Raw genomic sequence first — 19825 nt, forward strand, 5'->3', positions numbered from 1 at the left:
TGGAATTCACTCCGACACCCTTCCTGCACACAGCACATGGCCACTTCCCAGTTCTTTCCACCTCACCACATGGCACATGAAAACTGACAGCATGAAGCAAATGAGATCTGTGGTCTGATGAGATGAAAATTGAACTGTTTGACCTGAATGCAAAGTCCTACGTCTGACAGAAACCGAGCACAGCTCATCGCCCATCTAACACCATCCCTACTGCGAAGCATGGTGGTGGCAGCATCATGCTATGGGGATGCTTTTCTACCTTGTACTACCAGGCAAGGTTGTCCCTGCCCTTCCCTCACCTGATCATCTTCCTTCCCCTGCTCTTAATTTCCTGCGTACAACAAACACCACAGCATTTGCTGCATGGTGACATGCTCTCCGCCACCACCTTACTACTAAGTCCTTGATCCTTCACAACTGTTGCTTCTTCACTCCCAACAAATTCAACTCCGTTCTATGCAATCCACCCCTGTAAGTAATTTTGTGACTGTCCCACTTCTAAAACAAGAATCAGCTTTGGCCATCCCATTCCATACCACCAGATCCACCAGCTCTTGGCCCTTTCTAGTCCTCATACCCCAACCAAATTTACCAACACATTCCTCTGCACCTGATTCTGCTACTCCCACATGCATGTTGAAGACCCCCGCTGTGCACCACACACACACACACACACACACACACACACACACACACACACACACACACACACACACACACACACACACACACACACACACACACACACACACACACACACACACACACACTTCTCCACTCTCTCCCGTCCTCCCCTGCTCAGATTTTCTCCCTCCACACTCGACTCCTCTCTCCCACTCAACTCACTGCTCCCTCACCCTCGACCCACTCATGCCTACCTTCATTCCGCTCACTCCCCCTTCTATCCCATCTTTGAGTGGTGGTTCCAGTGTTGCTTATTTACAGCTTACAAAAAGAGTCAACACTTTTCAAAAAGAACTTTCACCACTCAGTTTGACCTTCAGCATGCAGCACGCAATGATCAAATATCAGGTGCATAACTTCAGTGCAGGTCTACTATTATGGTGCAAGAACATCTTGGAAGCCCAAGCTGTCTTTGAGATTCTGCTACGGCAAAATTGAGTGATGACAAAAAACTCATTTTTTTCTGATCACCATTTTACCTTGACCTTTCACCCGGAGTTTTATGATGTTAATTAAGTGTAAATGCGCCTTGCTCTAGTTTATCTAGGCTATCTCGGGAGTGCAATTTCATTCGGGTTGGACACAAATTGGTCGATCTTTAGTGAAAGAAATGTTAAAATGCTTATAATTACGTCATGAACTTTATTAGGTCAAGTTAAAAAAGAAATTACGTCAACCCCGCGTACTTTTATTCCCTTTCTTGATGCAAAATTCCATTCCAGATACAGCTCAGATATCGGCAGAAAAAAAAGGAGAGAGAAAAAATCCTCCATCCGATAGGGGGACGTATAGGTTTGGACGTATATACGATATACGTGTATATACGTATATATACGTGTATATACGTATATACGGGGACGTGTATATACGGGGATGTATAGGTTATTTGCCTTTCTAACGTCATCATAAATACAGGTGCGATTTTTCACCATATTTAAAAAAAGTTATCCAATCATACTTATTGATATATTGTCCAGTTATTTGGTTGTGATATTATGGATTTGTATGTCATTTCCTATTCAGGCAATGCTGACTTGTATCGGAAAACAAAATGATATGAGTACAGGAAGAAGCCTTTGACACATAATCCATGTTTCATCCACATTGCCTTTTTGGTTTATTTGCATATTCTGTTGGTGGGAATGATCAAATTTGTTTCTGATCTGATCATGATCAAAATTGGCCCTACCAACTTTATTTGCGATATTGGCAAGCTAACTTATAATTTTGGCAATCAATGCTGTATTTTATCTGGGATGACACCTGGACTTCATGTGAATATGAAACTTGCATGACAGTCTATATCATCATGCTTTGATGGATCAATCTTCTTCTATCGTATGCAGCACGAGACTGCGGGGTAGCATCATTGGCTGCGGGTGCGGCTGTCCTGCCCTACGTAGGTTCAGGCAGAAATTTGGAATTTGGTAATGGTGCCGACAAATGGCAAAATGCTGGCAAATTTGCAATTTGGTCTCGCCTACTCTTCGCGAAGGGCACCATGGGATCTTTAATGTCGACCAACGAATGCCGGTAGACGTGAAGCCCGTTTAATGTCCATCCGATGGACAGCACACACATTGATGAATCGCCATGCCTGTGAAACACCGGATGTTAGTTTATAGCTGGGTCGGGATTCGAACCCAGGCTAAACAGCTTAGAAGGGTAATGTGCGTATCTCTCTGCCATTCTGCCAGCCCGATGGATCAATGACTGAGCATTTCTGGGCCTGCTCCTTGCGTTTGTACAGGAAAAAATTACAATAAATCGAATTACTAGCTTTCAAATTTCACCTGGCTTTGTCACTTCCCTCATTCACCATTCTTTCTACTTTCTAAGCATGCTACTTTGCATATACAAGCAAGCATTACCTTACAGTGCACCATGCTTTTAACATAGACGCATCACACTACATTGGATTTTGTTTGATATTATAATGCAGTGCAATTGCTGCATATCAAAAGCATGATACACTATTATATCAGCAATGAACTTTACTTGAGGAAGCTAAACCAATAGGAGATATCTGTGGTGACTCTGCTGCCACCAATCTCTCCTTATGACCCTGATTTCTAAGCTCCATAATAATGAGTCTGCAGATACAGATTTGCTAGATCATGGGAAAGAAGTGAATGTTGGGAGTGGTAAGGGGTGAGGTGAGGTGCGAGGTGATAAGACAGAGGACGACTATGAAGGATCTTGAGTTGTCAGAATAAACATGGTTTAGAAATCACAGCAGAAAGAGAATGCTTCTGAGATAACGTGAATGAAGGAAAATGGATATCTGTTGCACTGTGAGATACTATGATTGAACTAAGATGTCCAACTTGGCTAATAGTTTCTCTTGTCTGTCTGACCATATTCAAGAGTGTCCTCTGACACTGGCTGCCCAGCTGTATGCCAGCTCACCAATTATTCGGGTGCTAAAAGCTGGTGGAGCTCACCTAGACTTTCGATCACGGGACGGACTTACTGCCCTCCACAAGGCAGCAAAGGCAGCTAATCCTGCAGCTTTAATGGTGAGACAAACACACACACACACACACACACACACACACACACACACACACACACACACACACACACACACACACAGTGTTTCAAAAAGGTCCGGACAACTTTGGTTGTAAATATATTTAGCACCACAAATGATACAACGATACCGTTTGGTTTATATGATACAGGAAGTCAAAGTTTTGTGCACGCCATCAATACACTTTAATATGAACTCCATTTGTCGCGCGCAGGACATCAAGGCGATACACAGGTTCTTGCCATGTTTGGCTCACTCAGCATGTTTGCATCTACCAGTGTGAATGCAGCTGTGACCAGAGAACGGAGATCCTGCAGGTTTGCCACCTTGGTGTTGTCGACAACATCGATGACAAACCCCCCAGAAAAAAATCAAGGGGGGTTATGTCTGGTGATCGTGGAGGCCAGGAGGTTGGTCCTTCTCGGCCAATCCAGCGACCTCGAAATTTTTCATTCAGGACGACTCAAATGACGAAGGCCCAATGAGGGGGAGCACCGTTCTGTTGAAAAATATCAGGTTGCAGGTCTTCAATTTGTTTGAAGGCGAATCCTTCCAACATATTCATGTAAACTATTGAGGTCACTGTATCCTCCACAAAAGAACGGACCCACCAAGAGGTCATGGAGAAGGTCACACCACACATTGACTTTTGGACTGTCGCCCATGTGTTTATTGACCACGAGGGGGGTTTCAGAGACTTAGATCCTCACATTGTGCTAGTTGACCTTCCCCAATACATGAAAGCAAGCTTCGTCTGTGAACATTACTTTTGTCAGGCAATCTTCGTCAACCTCGATGCGATTGAGCATTTCCAAGGCAAACTCCTTGTGTTTGGTTCCATCATTTGGTGTTGAGTTCCTGCAGAATGTGCACCTTATAGGCATAAAGCTTCAGTCTTTCATGCAAAATTATGTGTACAGTGGTGGTTGGTAGTCCCAGTTCTCTGGATGCGTGACAGATTGATTTTCTGGGACTTTGTTGAAATGATTCACACACTCGTTAAACGTCTGCTGCACTTGTGCTTGGTTGACCGGTACTTTTCTGTTTCTGACAATTTCCAGTCTCCTTAAACCTCTTGTACCATTCACTGATACTAGTCCACGGTGGCAGATTCCTTCCATACCATGAAAGAAATTACCCTGAACTTGCGTGTTGGATCTCCTCTCGATGAAACATTAGACACACTGACTTTTCTCCTGTGGGGTCACCATTTTCCTTGAGATGAAACCACCAGACCTGAAAATAAAGAAAACTTTTTGAGTTTTTGTAATATATAAAACAAAGGGTATCATTATATCATTTGTGGTACTGTATTAAATATATTAACAACCGAAGTTGTACAGGACTTTTTGGATATATATATATATATATATATATATATATATATATATATATATATATATATTGTTACGGACCGCGGATAAGATGTTGGTTTTGCCGAGCGGAGACCCCGCGGCCCTAACAGTTACCCCGACTAACCCGATTCCCGAACGTTGGCCGGATCGCGCCACAGATATTCAATATGGAAAAGACAAAGGCGACACGGATGTGAAGAAGAAGAAGACAAAAAGGTTGGAAATACTACTAAATTTATTCCTACTATTTACATACTCAAAATAACCAAGGAAGAAGGAAAGATAAGAAAATAATTTACAGAAGATATTAGACACAGTGCAACGCAAGCTTATACAAACTTAATTAACCCAGGGACAAGACACACAGAACAAACTACAACAACAACAACAACAACATGCATTTTAAGGCAATTTTCCCTGCTAGAGCGGGGGTTAGCCTTGCGGTCCCCATGACAATCTTCTCCATTTTGCCCTATTTTCTGCATCTCTCCTTGTTAACCCCCTTGCCCGCATTTCTTCTTCCACCATCTTTAGCCAAGTCTTTCTCGGTCTTCCCCGTCCTCTACTTCCTTCTACATTAACTTCCATCACTCTTCTCAACCAGTCACTTTCATCCTTCCTCAATACATGACCAAACCATCTCAACCTGTTCCTCTTCACAGCATCAATCACAGGCAATATTCCCATCATCTTTCGCAATTCATCATTTGTCCTCCTCTCTCTCAACGATACTCCGCACATCCATCGAACCATTCGCATTTCCACCCTTTCCAGCCTTCGTTGCTGCTCTACGTTCATTACCCATGTCTCGCTCCCATAAATCACAACACTTCTCACACATGCAGCATACACCTTTCCCTTCAGCTTCAGCGACACTCTCCTCCTCATCAGCACGCCACTCAGTTCCCGAAACTTCTTCCATGCACATCTCACTCTAGCAACTGTTGCCGAGTCTGATCCACCTTCTCCATTCAGCATGTCTCCGAGGTAGCAAAATGTTTTCACACCTTCCAGCTTCACGCCATCTCCAAGATCCAACTCAACATTTCCTCCATCTGCAGCTCCCTCTGCGCACACCTTACATTTGAATGTAGCTGCCACACTGGTTAATGACCCTCTCAGACCACTACATTTTTGATGAACCCACTCAGCGCACATTGTACACTGAATGGAGTTCACTCCGACACCCTTCCTGCACACAGCACACGGCCACTTCCCAGTTCTTTCCACCTCACCACATGCTTTACCACTTGCCATCACCTTTGTCTTTCCGATATTCACCTTCAGACCTTTTGTCTCCATACATTCCTTCCACTTGTTCATCTTTTCCTTCAGTCCATCCATACTTTCCGCAATCAACACCAGATCATCTGCATACAACAACTCCCACGGTAAACCCTCCTTTACGTTCTGAGCCAGCACCTCCATCACAGCTACAAATAGTAGTGGACTTAGTACCGACCCCTGATGCACTCCCACCTTCACCTCAAACTCACCACTGTTCCCGTCCTTCGTCCTTACAGCTGTGCGTGCTCTTTTGTACATTGCCATCACTACTCTGATCAACCATTCCTCCACTCCTAACTTCCTCAATGCCCATGTCAATACTTTGCGTGTAACCCTATCGAATGCTTTCTCCAGATCAACAAACCCAAAAAACAACTTCTTCCTCTTATCCATGTACTTCTCCTGCAACTGCCTCACAATGAAAAGTGCATCTGTCGTTCCTCTTCCTGGCATAAATCCAAACTGCATTTCGTCAATCTTCACTTTCTTCCTTATCCTCCTTTCCAACATCCTTTCCAATACCTTCATTCCATGCTCCAATAACTTTATCGCTCGGTACGAGCCACACTCCAGAGGGTCACCTTTCCCCTTGTATAGAGGGACGAGGGTACTCAGTTCCCAATCCACTGGAATGCGGCCTTCTTTCACCACCAGATTACAGATCTCTGTCATTCTCTTCACACCCCAACTTCCTGCTGCCTTCAACATATCTCCCACAACTCCCGTCGGCCCTCCCGCTTTTCCACTCTTCATTGCTTTTATCGCTTCCTCAACTTCCTTCTCAGTTATCTTCTCTGCCGGTCCTAAAACTGGGTTACTCTCTATGTTGCCATCCCATTCATTCTCTGTATTCAACAGCATTTCCATATATCTTTTCCATCTTCCTTTAATTCCATCTGGGTCGACAACGATTTGTCCCACTTCATCCTTCAAGCAACTCACCCCCATCACATCACACCTCTCTTTCGCTATGTGCTTTGCAATCCTGAATACTGCTTTCTGACCCTCTTCCGAATCCAAGCGTTCACCGAACATTTTCCTACATGCCTCCTGCGCTGTAGGGGAAGTAATAGGGGAGACTCAAGACTCCAATGACCGGACACAGGTTTTACAAAAGGTCTGGTTTATTAACTGGTTGTTCACTTTCATTCCAATACCAAATAACTACCGTTTAACTCAATAGACCAGGTCACTCTTTCCGCATGGTCCTTCTCGTTCGGCCGATGTTCCTCCGCCATTCCCGTCGGGCAGAGGGTCTGATGATGAGTGCTCGTCCGTTCCGTCGGTCAGAGCTTCTGGTCACAAGTCTGCTTGACTCAACGTTTGCTCGGATTTATATGGACAAACTGGAGTTAATCCCCTGTCCGCTGAATGTTGATCCTTTCTCCGCTAATGCCCCGAGGTCATGCATGCACCAAGTCCTGGCATCAGCTCGCTCCCCTCCTGCTGTGAGTTCCGTTTACCAAACGATAGGGGGGTGCTCCAGCCAGGGGCTGTGACCAGGTGGACAAGAGATTACCATGTGCGTGCACATTCTTGGCATCCATTTACGAAATCGTTACCAGTCTTTAATCAATAAGTTACACTGAGTTACACTTCCACAATTCCCTCATCTTTTTGTTTTTGTTTATATTAACCATTAATCTAAACATCAATATAAGTAAACAGTCAATCACTACAAGTAAACATCATTACAAGTATAAGTAAATAATCAATCACTGCAAGTAAACATCATTACGAGTATAAGTAAATAATCATAACTTTGGTAATCAAATTCCCTTAGGCATACACCGTCATCCTGCAAGAATCACAAAACATTTCGTTGGTCATTGACTCCTTCCATATTGTTCAATCTATTGCATTTGCATCACAAATATATTTTCAAAACAACACTTCACCATCACCAAGATACAACAATTTCACTTCATTTTCAAGTTTTGTAAAGCACCTGCACCATCTGGCAAAAACGTTTGCCTCCACACAAATGTTGACTTTGTTTGAAAGGAAGGGCTGATCACTTGTGTTTGAATTCAGGTATGAAACATTTTCTCCTAATGTCTTCATAGCTCCTGCACTACTTCGTGTAGGATTTCGCTGTTGTGGTAACATTGCGGAGTCATAGACTGACCCTGCCCTCCTTGTAGCATTCTTGCCACTTTTTTTCTGTAAACCATTGTAATTCCTGAACAAGGCCTTCACCCAGTTGTAGTCGACTTGCCTCCTCCCTCATTGTGAGTGGGCAGCAAGTATTGGTGTGACGTTGATTGGCCAGCAAGATGTGGAACAGGGATGCCGGATGCATCCACAATGATGTTGGGACCATGGTGTTCAGGTCATCCATGGTCCATACCAGGAGTGGCCCGCAGAATCGCGCACAGCTGTTGTGAAAAGGCACAGCCATTGGTTTGCAGCTCCATGCTGGCTCCCCGGAAGTTGGTGAAGTAATAACATATGTCCCCGCATTTCACAGAGGTTGCAGGTAAAATGTCGTTGTCCTGCAACTTCTGATGTGATGAATGTTCGAAGCCTTCGAACAAGAGTAAGTGATCGCCTTTCTTTCATATGTTGCAGTGTGATCCAGGCAAATGGTCACATAAATTTCCTTGGTGAAGGTAAGCATTCATCTCCAAGTTACACGGGAGAATGTCTTCATCATTCTTTGAGAAAGAGGGTGTATGCCATGATTAACTTCATTTTTAGCCACAAATTTTCTTTCTCGAACTTCTTCCCAATTCCGTTAGCACTCCCTTCAAAATGTGATCTCGTCTTATCCTTATGCTCAGTCACATCTGAATCTGCTTTCCGCACACACTGAATCAGATAGGGTACATCTTACCATGAAATCAGCATAATCATGTATATCTTCCGACAGTTTCACATTCAACAATTTGTTGTTTTTCCTTAACACATTCAAAAAGTTATATTCATTTATATGCGTCACACAAATAATATTCAATCAGGTATGTATTTCACTACTAAACTAAGAATAGCATCCACAATTGCTTTCAGGTTAATATAGTTCAAAAATTAACTCATGCAGGTATTTTAGCACTACTCTAAGAAAATAAATTGTATATGATTACAATCACAAACGGGAATACCTAATTCCCAACAACAATTTTCCCAAACCAACAAATTAAGCATAATGTATTATTACCATAATTCCTCTCCACTTTTTCTTTTCCCCTTTTTTTCCTAACAGTGTGTCACTCGTGGTGATATGAGTTCACTGATATTGTGATTGACACAACTCATAACATTGTCGTTATGCCATTATCTTAATTCTACTGTTTATGTCGCCATAAAAGTCTTCCTTTTCTGGTTCCACATTTTCCTCATTTGTCACTTCATGCGTTATCATCGTGTTGTTGGTTACCTTATTCAAACACACCGTCACTGAGGCTTTCAAGCAAGCCACCACTAAAACAATTGCCAATATAACTACTAAACCAACAAACAAGTCTGCTACTCCTTGTATATATTCATACCTATGACATAGTTATATGTCGATGACATTCAACATTATATACCAAACTAACAAGCTTCCTAAAAGGTAAATAAAGAAAATCCCTTAATATGTAACATAAATCAGATTATTTGTCTTACCCTGATCCCCCTATCTCCCGGGGTTGAACTCAATCCCCTGATCATGAGTGTAGTTGTGATACATTTTTTTCTTTCTTCTCATGTTGTATTAATATCAGCAGGTAATTGTATGTCATGTGGGCAAATAAATGTCACTATCCCATGGTAGGAATATCACATGTTGAAAATGTAATGTTTATCAATGCAAGGGGTGTTAAAATGTAATTCAAATGACTGTAAATCACGACTATCATTTATCTGCCACTGAATGTTCTGCTGGGCTGCTAGGTGCAGCCTTATTTTCTGTGGGATCGTCCACCTTAGCCCCATGTGCTTGTTTGCAATGAGGGGCATGAATCCAACTTTCTATTTTGGGTCCATATTTTTTTTTTTTTTATTCTTATCAACCTCCTATGGTTTATCAATTTGTTCCAAAACACTGCAACCAAAGGTTTTAACCAAAGCTCTACCACACTATTTCCAATTTGAACTCAAAATGCTAATTAAACAACAATTCAAAGAATTAACTTCAATGGGTCAACAAACTCATTTTATAAACAGATCTAATTTTTCCCATCCAATAATTTTCCTTGCCAAATGTCATATTGCAACACTTTAATAAACCTTCGAAAAATGTCTCCCAAATCAATAAATTCCCTTTTTCTTCCCAAATACTCATCTGTAAATTACATATTCAATTACAGTTTCTCCCAATTTGTTCGGTCTAAATGGCCACCGAAGTGGCTGCCAACATGCAGTACCGTTTTTATCTACCAAGCAAGTATTCGTCCACACAAGACCTCTACCAAAATGTTGTTTGTAAAAACAAATCTGGGATTTCTGATTACATGGATGCACACTCTCAGGACATTTTCAGGCTGCTGTTAACAATCCACTACGATAACTTAATTCCTTTACCCACAATCAAATAATTAGTACAAATTGAGGATATTATCCCTATCACATTCTTTTATAGATTCATTATGTTGGATCTAATTTTTTCCCAATAATTTTCCACTGCTGTAAGGCAGAACAATAGCTCTCATAAGTCTTTGTAATATCTCACTTCATTTACCCAGCATCGAAGAATTTATTTACTATCCATTCCCATCTGTTAACCAGTGACTTTGTTTGAACTCCAAAACTTAATTTGATGAATCCCATGTGTACAGCTACCACTTATTGAAACCCATACTTTTGTAGAAAATATCCAAGTAAGTGTTTTTATTTTAAACCCCCTTAACTGTTGCTCATCCATTTCTATGCACCCAGTGAGTACTACTGACACCAGTATGCCAATATAGGTGTGCGAGTTTATCAAATATGTTGCAGGTACACGTGACATCGCGTTCTGAGTATAAATAACGTAACAGCGCGTTCATGTCTGCCCCTTGGTTTAAGATTCACAATGCATTCCGTTTTAAAACTCACAATAGTTCAAATCAGCAAGATTTTCTTTACTATTTTCCCATATCATCTATGCCTAATACACATCCATACATACAGCACAATTTATATGCTGATAAAATTCAAGTTTATATATATATATATATATATATATATATATATAAAAATCCGTGAGCAGAGTATTCTGGGAAGTCAGTGTAAGACCTCTCCCAAATTTGGCTAATTTTGTACTCCCTCATTTCTTTTTATGAAGCTCATATCCATAAATAGCTGTTATTCTCATATAAATTCTATCAAAAATGGAATCCCCAAATTACTCACAATTTTACTATTAATTAATGGCTGCTCATAACCCAGCACATCAAATCTTTATATTCCATCTCCCTTGACAAAAGAGATAATGTTCATAATCAAATTATATTTCTATTTTATTTTACGGATTCTCTGCATATTCAATCCCATTCACATAAAACTATCCATTTCCAGACAGGCACACTGTCGGTGTCAACAATCTTGTAAGATTGATACACAAAACAATAAAAAACACTAACATTGACACACAAAAATACACACACACATGCATTATGCGTATTTGTTTGCGTTGGAACTATTATTTACAGATCAAGATGGGTGTCAATTTTATTTCAATTTCATAAAATTTGTCCTTCAATTTTAGAAATGCTAATACACAAATGGACCAAAAAGTTTATTCTTAGAAAACCCCTATGATGTCACATTGAAATTACCCTTTCAGTTCCCACAATAATTTATCCAAATTTGACTACACACCCATTTACATGTCAGTCGACCACTGAATTATCAATCATGCGGAACACTAGTCCGAAATTCCCACCTGATCATGATGTGACCCTTGTCACTTGGTTTCAAAAATTTGCAAAGCAATTGTTCCAACTTTGTAAATTTAAAATTGTGTGCCCAACATAAAAGATCCAATTTCGGCATGTGATCAATTAATTACTAATTTGCTTACAAGCAAAAGAAAAATGAATAATTCTTGCTCCGAAAACTTTTCAGACCCAAGAATCATCGACAGTTATTCATGTTTGTCCAGTAATCTAATTTGTTGAGGCCAATCGTCATTTGGGATTTGTCGCAATGAAGGCCTAATCATTGTCTGAGGTATCGGTCAGCACTGGTACCCTTGATCTTGGTTTACCCTATTAACTTGTCTTCCTTTTGGTATACGGACATCCTCTTTTCCAATGTCCCATCCGTCCACACTTGAAACACCGGTTTCTGTCGTTGTCTGATCTGTGCACCTGTGCACTTGTATTGCTGGGCTGCATCTCTACATCCCTGAGTTGCCACTGCAATCTCTCGTTATCTCCTGAAACACGAAAAAATTCTCTGTACCGTCCTTTTTGGGGAGATAACTGGAAATCTGATGGGACAACTGTCACTTTCATTCCTAATTTCGAGGGCAGTTGTGCATTTGTCTCCTCCACTGTATCCTGTATCCTTTTTATTTTAAGTTCTAGATCCGTTATCCGTTCTTGCTGTTCCCGTTGTCTGGATTCACCATCCCAAAGATGGAATGCAAGCCAGTCTACCGTTAGATTCTGTCTCTTCCTGGCTTTCAATCTTTGTTCCAATCTTTCCAATCGACTTCGCTCAAATGTACCATCTCTTGGAAACTCCTCATCATGTCCCTTTGTCCACAAATACCAATTCTCGACCTGCCTTATAGCTTCGGCACCATAACGGTCGTACATATGATGTGTACAAGTACCTTTTTGTGGAATTTCTGGTTGTCCTTGTGTATTCTTGCAGGCTCCATTTCCCATTCTGCCTTTTATCAAAGTAGCGTTGGATGTGTTGTAGCTTGTTCCAGGTTCCTCTAAAGCTTCACTCGTACCTCCAGGAAGGATCTCTCCACCTGTTCACACGGTGATTTCCAGAGAATCTCCCTCAGCTGTGGCTTTTGCACAATCCAATCTCACAGATCAGTATTTGCAGATGAGCCGGAGGGTCAGTATGAAATGGGTGAATCCTCAGGTGTCCGCTCTGTTTGACGGGGAAATCACACAATGGTAACCGCACATATATATCTGTATATAAACTCACCACCTTGCTCAATTTTCCCAGGTTGTCTCCACATTGATAATATCTCGCAAAGATATCAAAGCTTCTTTCTTGAGACCGCATTTTCATCAATCAAACAATCAATATATTCAATTCAATTTATTCAGTTCAATTTATTCAGTTAAATTTATTCAATTAAATTCAATCAATTAGATTCAATCAATTAACAATTCAATCAATTATTCAATTTCAATTAATTCATCAATATTCATCAATAAATCAAATTAATCATTTTGAATGACTCCTTGCATAAGCCCTTTCCCCAATGATGTCAGGACAGGTCCATCCATTGACTGAGATCGACTCTCATCGGTCGTCACCTCTGGTTCGTACCTCATGTCAATTGATGAATCACCGTCCTGTCCTAGGGTCATATCTGACATATTTCCCCATTTTGCCTGGTCTCCACAAATTTTCTTTGCAACCACTAAAGGCAACTCATCCTTCATTCGTGAGACAGCCAAAATGGATGGCAGATATTAAAGTTCATTGGAAAAATATCTCATCATTTTTTCCTTTAATAGTACCCAAAATCTCTTGGCAATTTAAATTTCGTAAAACTCCTGAAATAAGACTGTAAAATTCCTTCAATCATGCTAAATTTTGAAACTCCATCGCTTGTAACACCCAATTTATCCCATAGGGCTTGAAAGTTCTTTCCCAAGTTCATGCAATCATTCTGCATTTGAACCCTATGATATCATTCATAATAATCATCATGATTTTATAGTCATGGTCATATCATAATCATCTATTTAAAACGAACATTTCCTTTATCACCACAGCTATGTGGTATAATCAACAATAGAATAAAACTGTACATAGCAACAGGCTACCTCATGGCCACTTAGTATACCTATTGACAATAAGTCATAACAATATCGAATAATCATTGAACAATTAAAAAATCGCTTCAACTGCTCCAGCCGCAGCATTCGTCATTTTGTCTGCTCATCCGCATGACCAAAACGAAATAAAGGGAGCTCAACCATTACACAGCGCTTTTAATGGCGCATGCCATAGGAACTCAACGCAATTTCGACTCGGCCAGAAAACGAGCAAAGTTTGCAGGATGTTAACTGGAATTAGTCGTGAAAATATATCCAAAATACACAAAAAATACACACCCACAAAAATAAACAACAAACCCAAACAAACCCAAGGTCGACCCTCTTACACAGTAAATTACATCATTTCAGCATCGTATTGATTGCTGAAATATTCCAGGGTTTATACACACCTTAAAAGAGGTATGCGTGGTGTTGCCCCCTCCCACGTTTATTCCAGGGTTTATACACACCTTAAAAGAGGTATGCGTGGTGTTGCCCCCTCCCACTTTTAATTCCTCATTAAATTCCTCATTAAATTCCTCATTAAGTTACTTATTAAATTACTTATTAAATTACTCATTAAATTACTCATTAAATTACTTATTAAATTACTTATTAAATTACTCATTAAATTACTCATTAAATTACTCATTAAATTACTCATTAAATTACTCATTAAATTACTCATTAAATTACTCATTAAATTACTTATTAAATTACTCATTAAATTACTTATTAAAGTTACTCATTAAGTTACTCATTAAATTACTTATATAGTTTCAGCAGTGTATTGATTGCTGAAATATTCCAGGGTTTATACACACCTTAAAAGAGGTATGCGTGGTGTTGCCCCCTCCCACGTTTATTCCAGGGTTTATACACACCTTAAAAGAGGTATGCGTGGTGTTGCCCCCTCCCACTTTTAATTACTCATTACATCGTTTCCATTAAAAAAACATCGCTTCTACTGCTCCAGCCGCAGCATTTGTCACTTTGTTTGCTCATCCGCATGACCAAAACGAAATAAAGGGAGCTCAACCATTACACAGCGCTTTTAATGGCGCATGCCATAGAAACTCAACGCAATTTCGACTCGGCCAGCAAACGAGCAAATTTTGCAGGATGTTAACTGGAATTAGTCGTGAAAATATATCCAAAATACACAAAAATACACACCCACACAAACAAACAACATTTATTCCGTTCAACAGAACAAACATTTCCTCTATCATGACATGCATGTCTTCAAAATTATATGACCAAGAGAAAAAGTAAAATTAATTAAAAACTGCGGGCAGTGATGATCCGGGGACCATACCGCTCCATCCTGATTGGACGAGTGCGTGCTAGAGTCGTTAACAACGACAGTCCAGATCCGATTGTTCAAAATTTCAACTCAATCGATCGAAAAATGAACGCAGGGATGCATTTTAAAGGTGCAGTGGCACTAACTGAGTTGCCACGAATATGGCCACGAAATTGCCAATATGGCCATCACAAAATATTTTCCTTAATCAATTGGCTCATAGCATAACCAATCTGCAAGTATTTCATCCGAAGATGTATCTCTGAGGACTTTTAATTAAATAAGTCATTTATAAATCAACGAGTTAATTTATTAAATGATTAATCAATAAATCAAAATTTTCCTTGACAGCCACATCACTTGGTCAGTGTCATGTCCAAATATCAGCTTCCTTACTCAAAAGGTGCCTGAGTTAATGTAATGTAATTACTGTAATAAGATTACTGCAATTACTGTAATGATTACTGTAATTACTGTAATTACCGGAACTGTAATTACTGTAATTACCTCAGGTAATTACTGTAATGTAATTACTGTAATTTAATAAGAAATGTAATTAATTAAATAAGTACTTCATTAATCGCTAATAATTAAATAACTCGTGAATTCTTATCCGATTTACTTAACATTTGAGTGTCCCCAAAACGTTGGAGCAAAACGTTGCAACAACGAAAGTGAAACGTTGTAGCGACGTTGTGGAAACGTCAGCAAAACACAACATTTGAATGTTCCCAAAACGTTGGAGCAAAACGTTGCAACAACGAAAGTGAAACGTTGTAGCGACGTTGTGGAAACGTCAGCAAAACACAACATTTGAATGTTCCCAAAACGTTGGAGCAAAACGTTGCAACAACGAAAGTGAAACGTTGTAGCGACGTTGTGGAAACGTCAGCAAAACACAACATTTGAATGTTCCCAAAACGTTGGAGCAAAACGTTGCAACAACGAAAGTGAAACGTTGTAGCGACGTTGTGGAAACGTCAGCAAAACACAACATTTGAATGTTCCCAAAACGTTGGAGCAAAACGTTGCAACAACGAAAGTGAAACGTTGTAGCGACGTTGTGGAAACGTCAGCAAAACACAACATTTGAATGTTCCCAAAACGTTGGAGCAAAACGTTGCAACAACGAAAGTGAAACGTTGTAGCGACGTTGTGGAAACGTCAGCAAAACACAACATTTGAATGTTCCCAAAACGTTGGAGCAAAACGTTGCAACAACGAAAGTGAAACGTTGTAGCGACGTTGTGGAAACGTTAGCACAACCCAACATTTGAATGTTCCCAAAACGTTGGAGCAAAACGTTGCAACAACGAAAGTGAAACGTTGTAGCGACGTTGTGGAAACGTTAGCACAACCCAACATTTGAATGTTCCCAATTTATCCCATTAAAATCCCATTAAATCCCATTAAAATCCCATTAAAATCCTATTAAAATCCCATTAAAATCTTCAGACAAACCACTAGCAATATTATTCCTAGGACTAAAATTACCAGGACCATTATCAAACATTTATCAAAATATTAGGACCATCATCAAACCAATGAATGACTCAATCCTTTAATGACTACATCCAAACCCAGACATTTTGAGTTCCGTAACTTTAATACTTCAAATAATTCAATCCTTCCCTTCCTGATCCTTAGATGTAGGGATGGGTTCTTTTTAGGATCATGTTGCATCGAGCATTATTTTCCAAAACAGTGTGAACATTAAACCACACCATTACCTCTGACATCCCACCATTTACACCACCTTTCCCATGATGTCGCGATATGACCCCATAATCCCACAAAACTCTTCGTTGCTTTATCATCCAATATGAAAATTCTCATTTAACCCGTTCAAAGAACGTCCATTTCGCAAAATCGAACCAACCACAACCTTCGCCATTAATATCTATTGTAAGCGTGCCGAATCAGTAAGCATCACCCCTCCTATGAGCCTCGACCAGAGGGTGGTTGTTACTCACAAACACTCGTCGCTAGCTGTTCTATTGTCTGCCGATTCCCACTCTGCTGCCGATTTCCACTGAGCCATCAGAGTGGAATTTGGAATTTTTTATTTCTCTGAGCTCATGAAAGTGGTGACAATGGGTGGTCTGCCATTGCTCTTCCACAAAAGCATCTTTCACCTTTCAATAAAATATTTGTACCAACCAAATCTGCGAGTATGGGGCGCAGAGAAAATACACAAAAAGCAACAGCCCTGGCTTTGCTTCCTGGAAGCTTCCTGGAAGCTTCCTGCAAAACGCTTTGCTTCTCGCAAAACGTCCGCCTATGGGAACTAGAGGGAGGGGAGGGAGAAGGAGCGGGAGCAAGAGACAGGGTGCCGGAATGGACATGAGGGACAATGAGGGACAGTGAGGGAGTGTTGGTATGCAATTTTCATCCAATCGCCATCTTTCACAATAATTCTGGACCGGTATGAGATGGGGTTGTCTGTCATGAATTTATTTGTTGATCGAACGAGTTTTAGACATGGCGGGAAAACGGGAAAAAATTTTTTTTCTCTCCTCCACCCCCTTTATTTTTTTTTATTTTATTTTATTTTTTTACTTTGGACCCACGGCTTTCGTCCTACACAATTCCGTTTAATTTGTCTAAATCCGACCAGTCGTTCCAAAGATATAAGCCGTTTTGTCGCAATACCACAAATTGGAATGAGGTAAAAATATATATATATAAATATAATTCCATTTCCCGGCTCCCTGTCGCACGCCGAGCAAGTCGCGTGCTTTGAACAAGTGCAAAAAAAAAAAAAAAAACTACTTTACACGTGTACGGGTGTGTAAACGAGTGTACCGGCCTTACACGACTTGGAAGAAAATGGTCGCATGGTGCACGCATGCTCCGTTTGCTCCCAGGTCACAGTAAGGCCCTTAATGACCAGCGCCGACCTGGTGCATTTTATTTAGACAGCGCAAAAATACGTATTTACAGAAATCATTTAGAAAAACACGAATAATAGCTACAGTCGTTTATCGAAGTACCATTCGTGATGGGTCACGCCACCTATATCGCGGCATCGGTGCGCAAGGAACCCCCAGGACCACCTCCTCCCCCATGTATGTACAAAACTATTCCCAAGTTCGTAAATCATATTGGACAAAAACAAGACACACTCACCTTTTATTTGTTTGTGTACAATTGATGTCAGCGGTGCCTCCAAATTGTAGGGGAAGTAATAGGGGAGACTCAAGACTCCAATGACCGGACACAGGTTTTACAAAAGGTCTGGTTTATTAACTGGTTGTTCACTTTCATTCCAATACCAAATAACCATACCATACATACCATACATACCATACATACCATACATACCAAATAACCATACCATACATAATAACACAAAAAAAAAACAAACAAACAAAAAAAAAACTACCGTTTAACTCAATAGACCAGGTCACTCTTTCCGCATGGTCCTTCTCGTTCGGCCGATGTTCCTCCGCCATTCCCGTCGGGCAGAGGGTCTGATGATGAGTGCTCGTCCGTTCCGTCGGTCAGAGCTTCTGGTCACAAGTCTGCTTGACTCAACGTTTGCTCGGATTTATATGGACAAACTGGAGTTAATCCCCTGTCCGCTGAATGTTGATCCTTTCTCCGCTAATGCCCCGAGGTCATGCATGCACCAAGTCCTGGCATCAGCTCGCTCCCCTCCTGCTGTGAGTTCCGTTTACCAAACGATAGGGGGGTGCTCCAGCCAGGGGCTGTGACCAGGTGGACAAGAGATTACCATGTGCGTGCACATTCTTGGCATCCATTTACGAAATCGTTACCAGTCTTTAATCAATAAGTTACACTGAGTTACACTTCCACAGCGCCTTTGCTACCTCTTTCTTTGCAGCCTTCCTGGCTGCCTTATAACTTTCATGCTCTGCTGTTTCTGCTCCCGTACCCTTCGCCTTCTGCCACTCTTTGAACTTCTTCCTCTTCTCGTCAATCCTCTTTCCAACTTCAACATCCCACCACCATGTTTCCGAGTGCCTTGGTGGTCCTTTTGTCCATCCACATACCTCACCAACGGCTCCCAACAGACTAGCTTTCATTGACATCCAACCACTTTCAAGCTCAACCACATCATCCTCTACCCTACTCAGCCTCTCTTTTAATGCCTCCCTTACTGTCACCTCTTTCAACCTCCACACCTTCATTCTCGGTTGGTACTTCACCCGCCGAGCTCTCCTCGCACCTTTCACCCTTATGTCGCAGACAACCAAGTGGTGCTGTGAAACAGCCTCCTCCCCCGGGATCACCTTTGTGTCCCGGAGGTGCCCCCTATCTCGCCTACGCACCATCAGGTAGTCAACGGTTGTCGTCGACCCACCTGACGTGTATGTAACAAGCTTATTGTCCTCTTTCTGGAACTGAGTATTACAAATCAACAAATCAGCTCCATCAGCAAACTCCAAAATCCTTTCACCTTCTCCATTTCTCACACCATATCCGTAACCCCCATGAACTCCCTCAAAACCGTCCATACTCCTTCCCACATGTCCATTTAGGTCTCCTCCCACCACAACAACTTCCTCATCTTTCACATTTTCCATCAGCTTCTCTATCGCACACCAGAACTTGTCCTTCTCTTCATCGCTTCGACCAACCTGCGGAGCATATCCCGAGATGACGTTCACCAAGAGCTTTCCAATCATCATTTTCACCATCATCAACCTATCACTCACTCTAGTCACACTCACCACACTGTCTACAAACTCCTCAGAAAACAGGACACCAA

General features: G+C 41.0%; 1 protein-coding gene across 1 annotated transcript in view; it reads left to right on the plus strand.

Annotated features, from left to right (window-relative positions):
• LOC137438313 (SH3 and multiple ankyrin repeat domains protein 2-like) overlaps window positions 1-19825 on the plus strand; it is a 240678-nt gene that overhangs the window by 96027 nt on the left and 124826 nt on the right. The window contains exon 5 of the mRNA XM_078767127.1: window positions 3052-3203. Within this exon, the coding sequence (XP_078623253.1) occupies window positions 3052-3203 (152 nt within the window). The remainder of the gene's footprint in view (window positions 1-3051; window positions 3204-19825) is intronic.

The sequence above is a fragment of the Myxine glutinosa genome, chromosome 13, assembly GCF_964187855.1.
Source record: "Myxine glutinosa chromosome 13, kmMyxGlut1.1, whole genome shotgun sequence".
NCBI lineage: Eukaryota > Metazoa > Chordata > Myxini > Myxiniformes > Myxinidae > Myxine > Myxine glutinosa.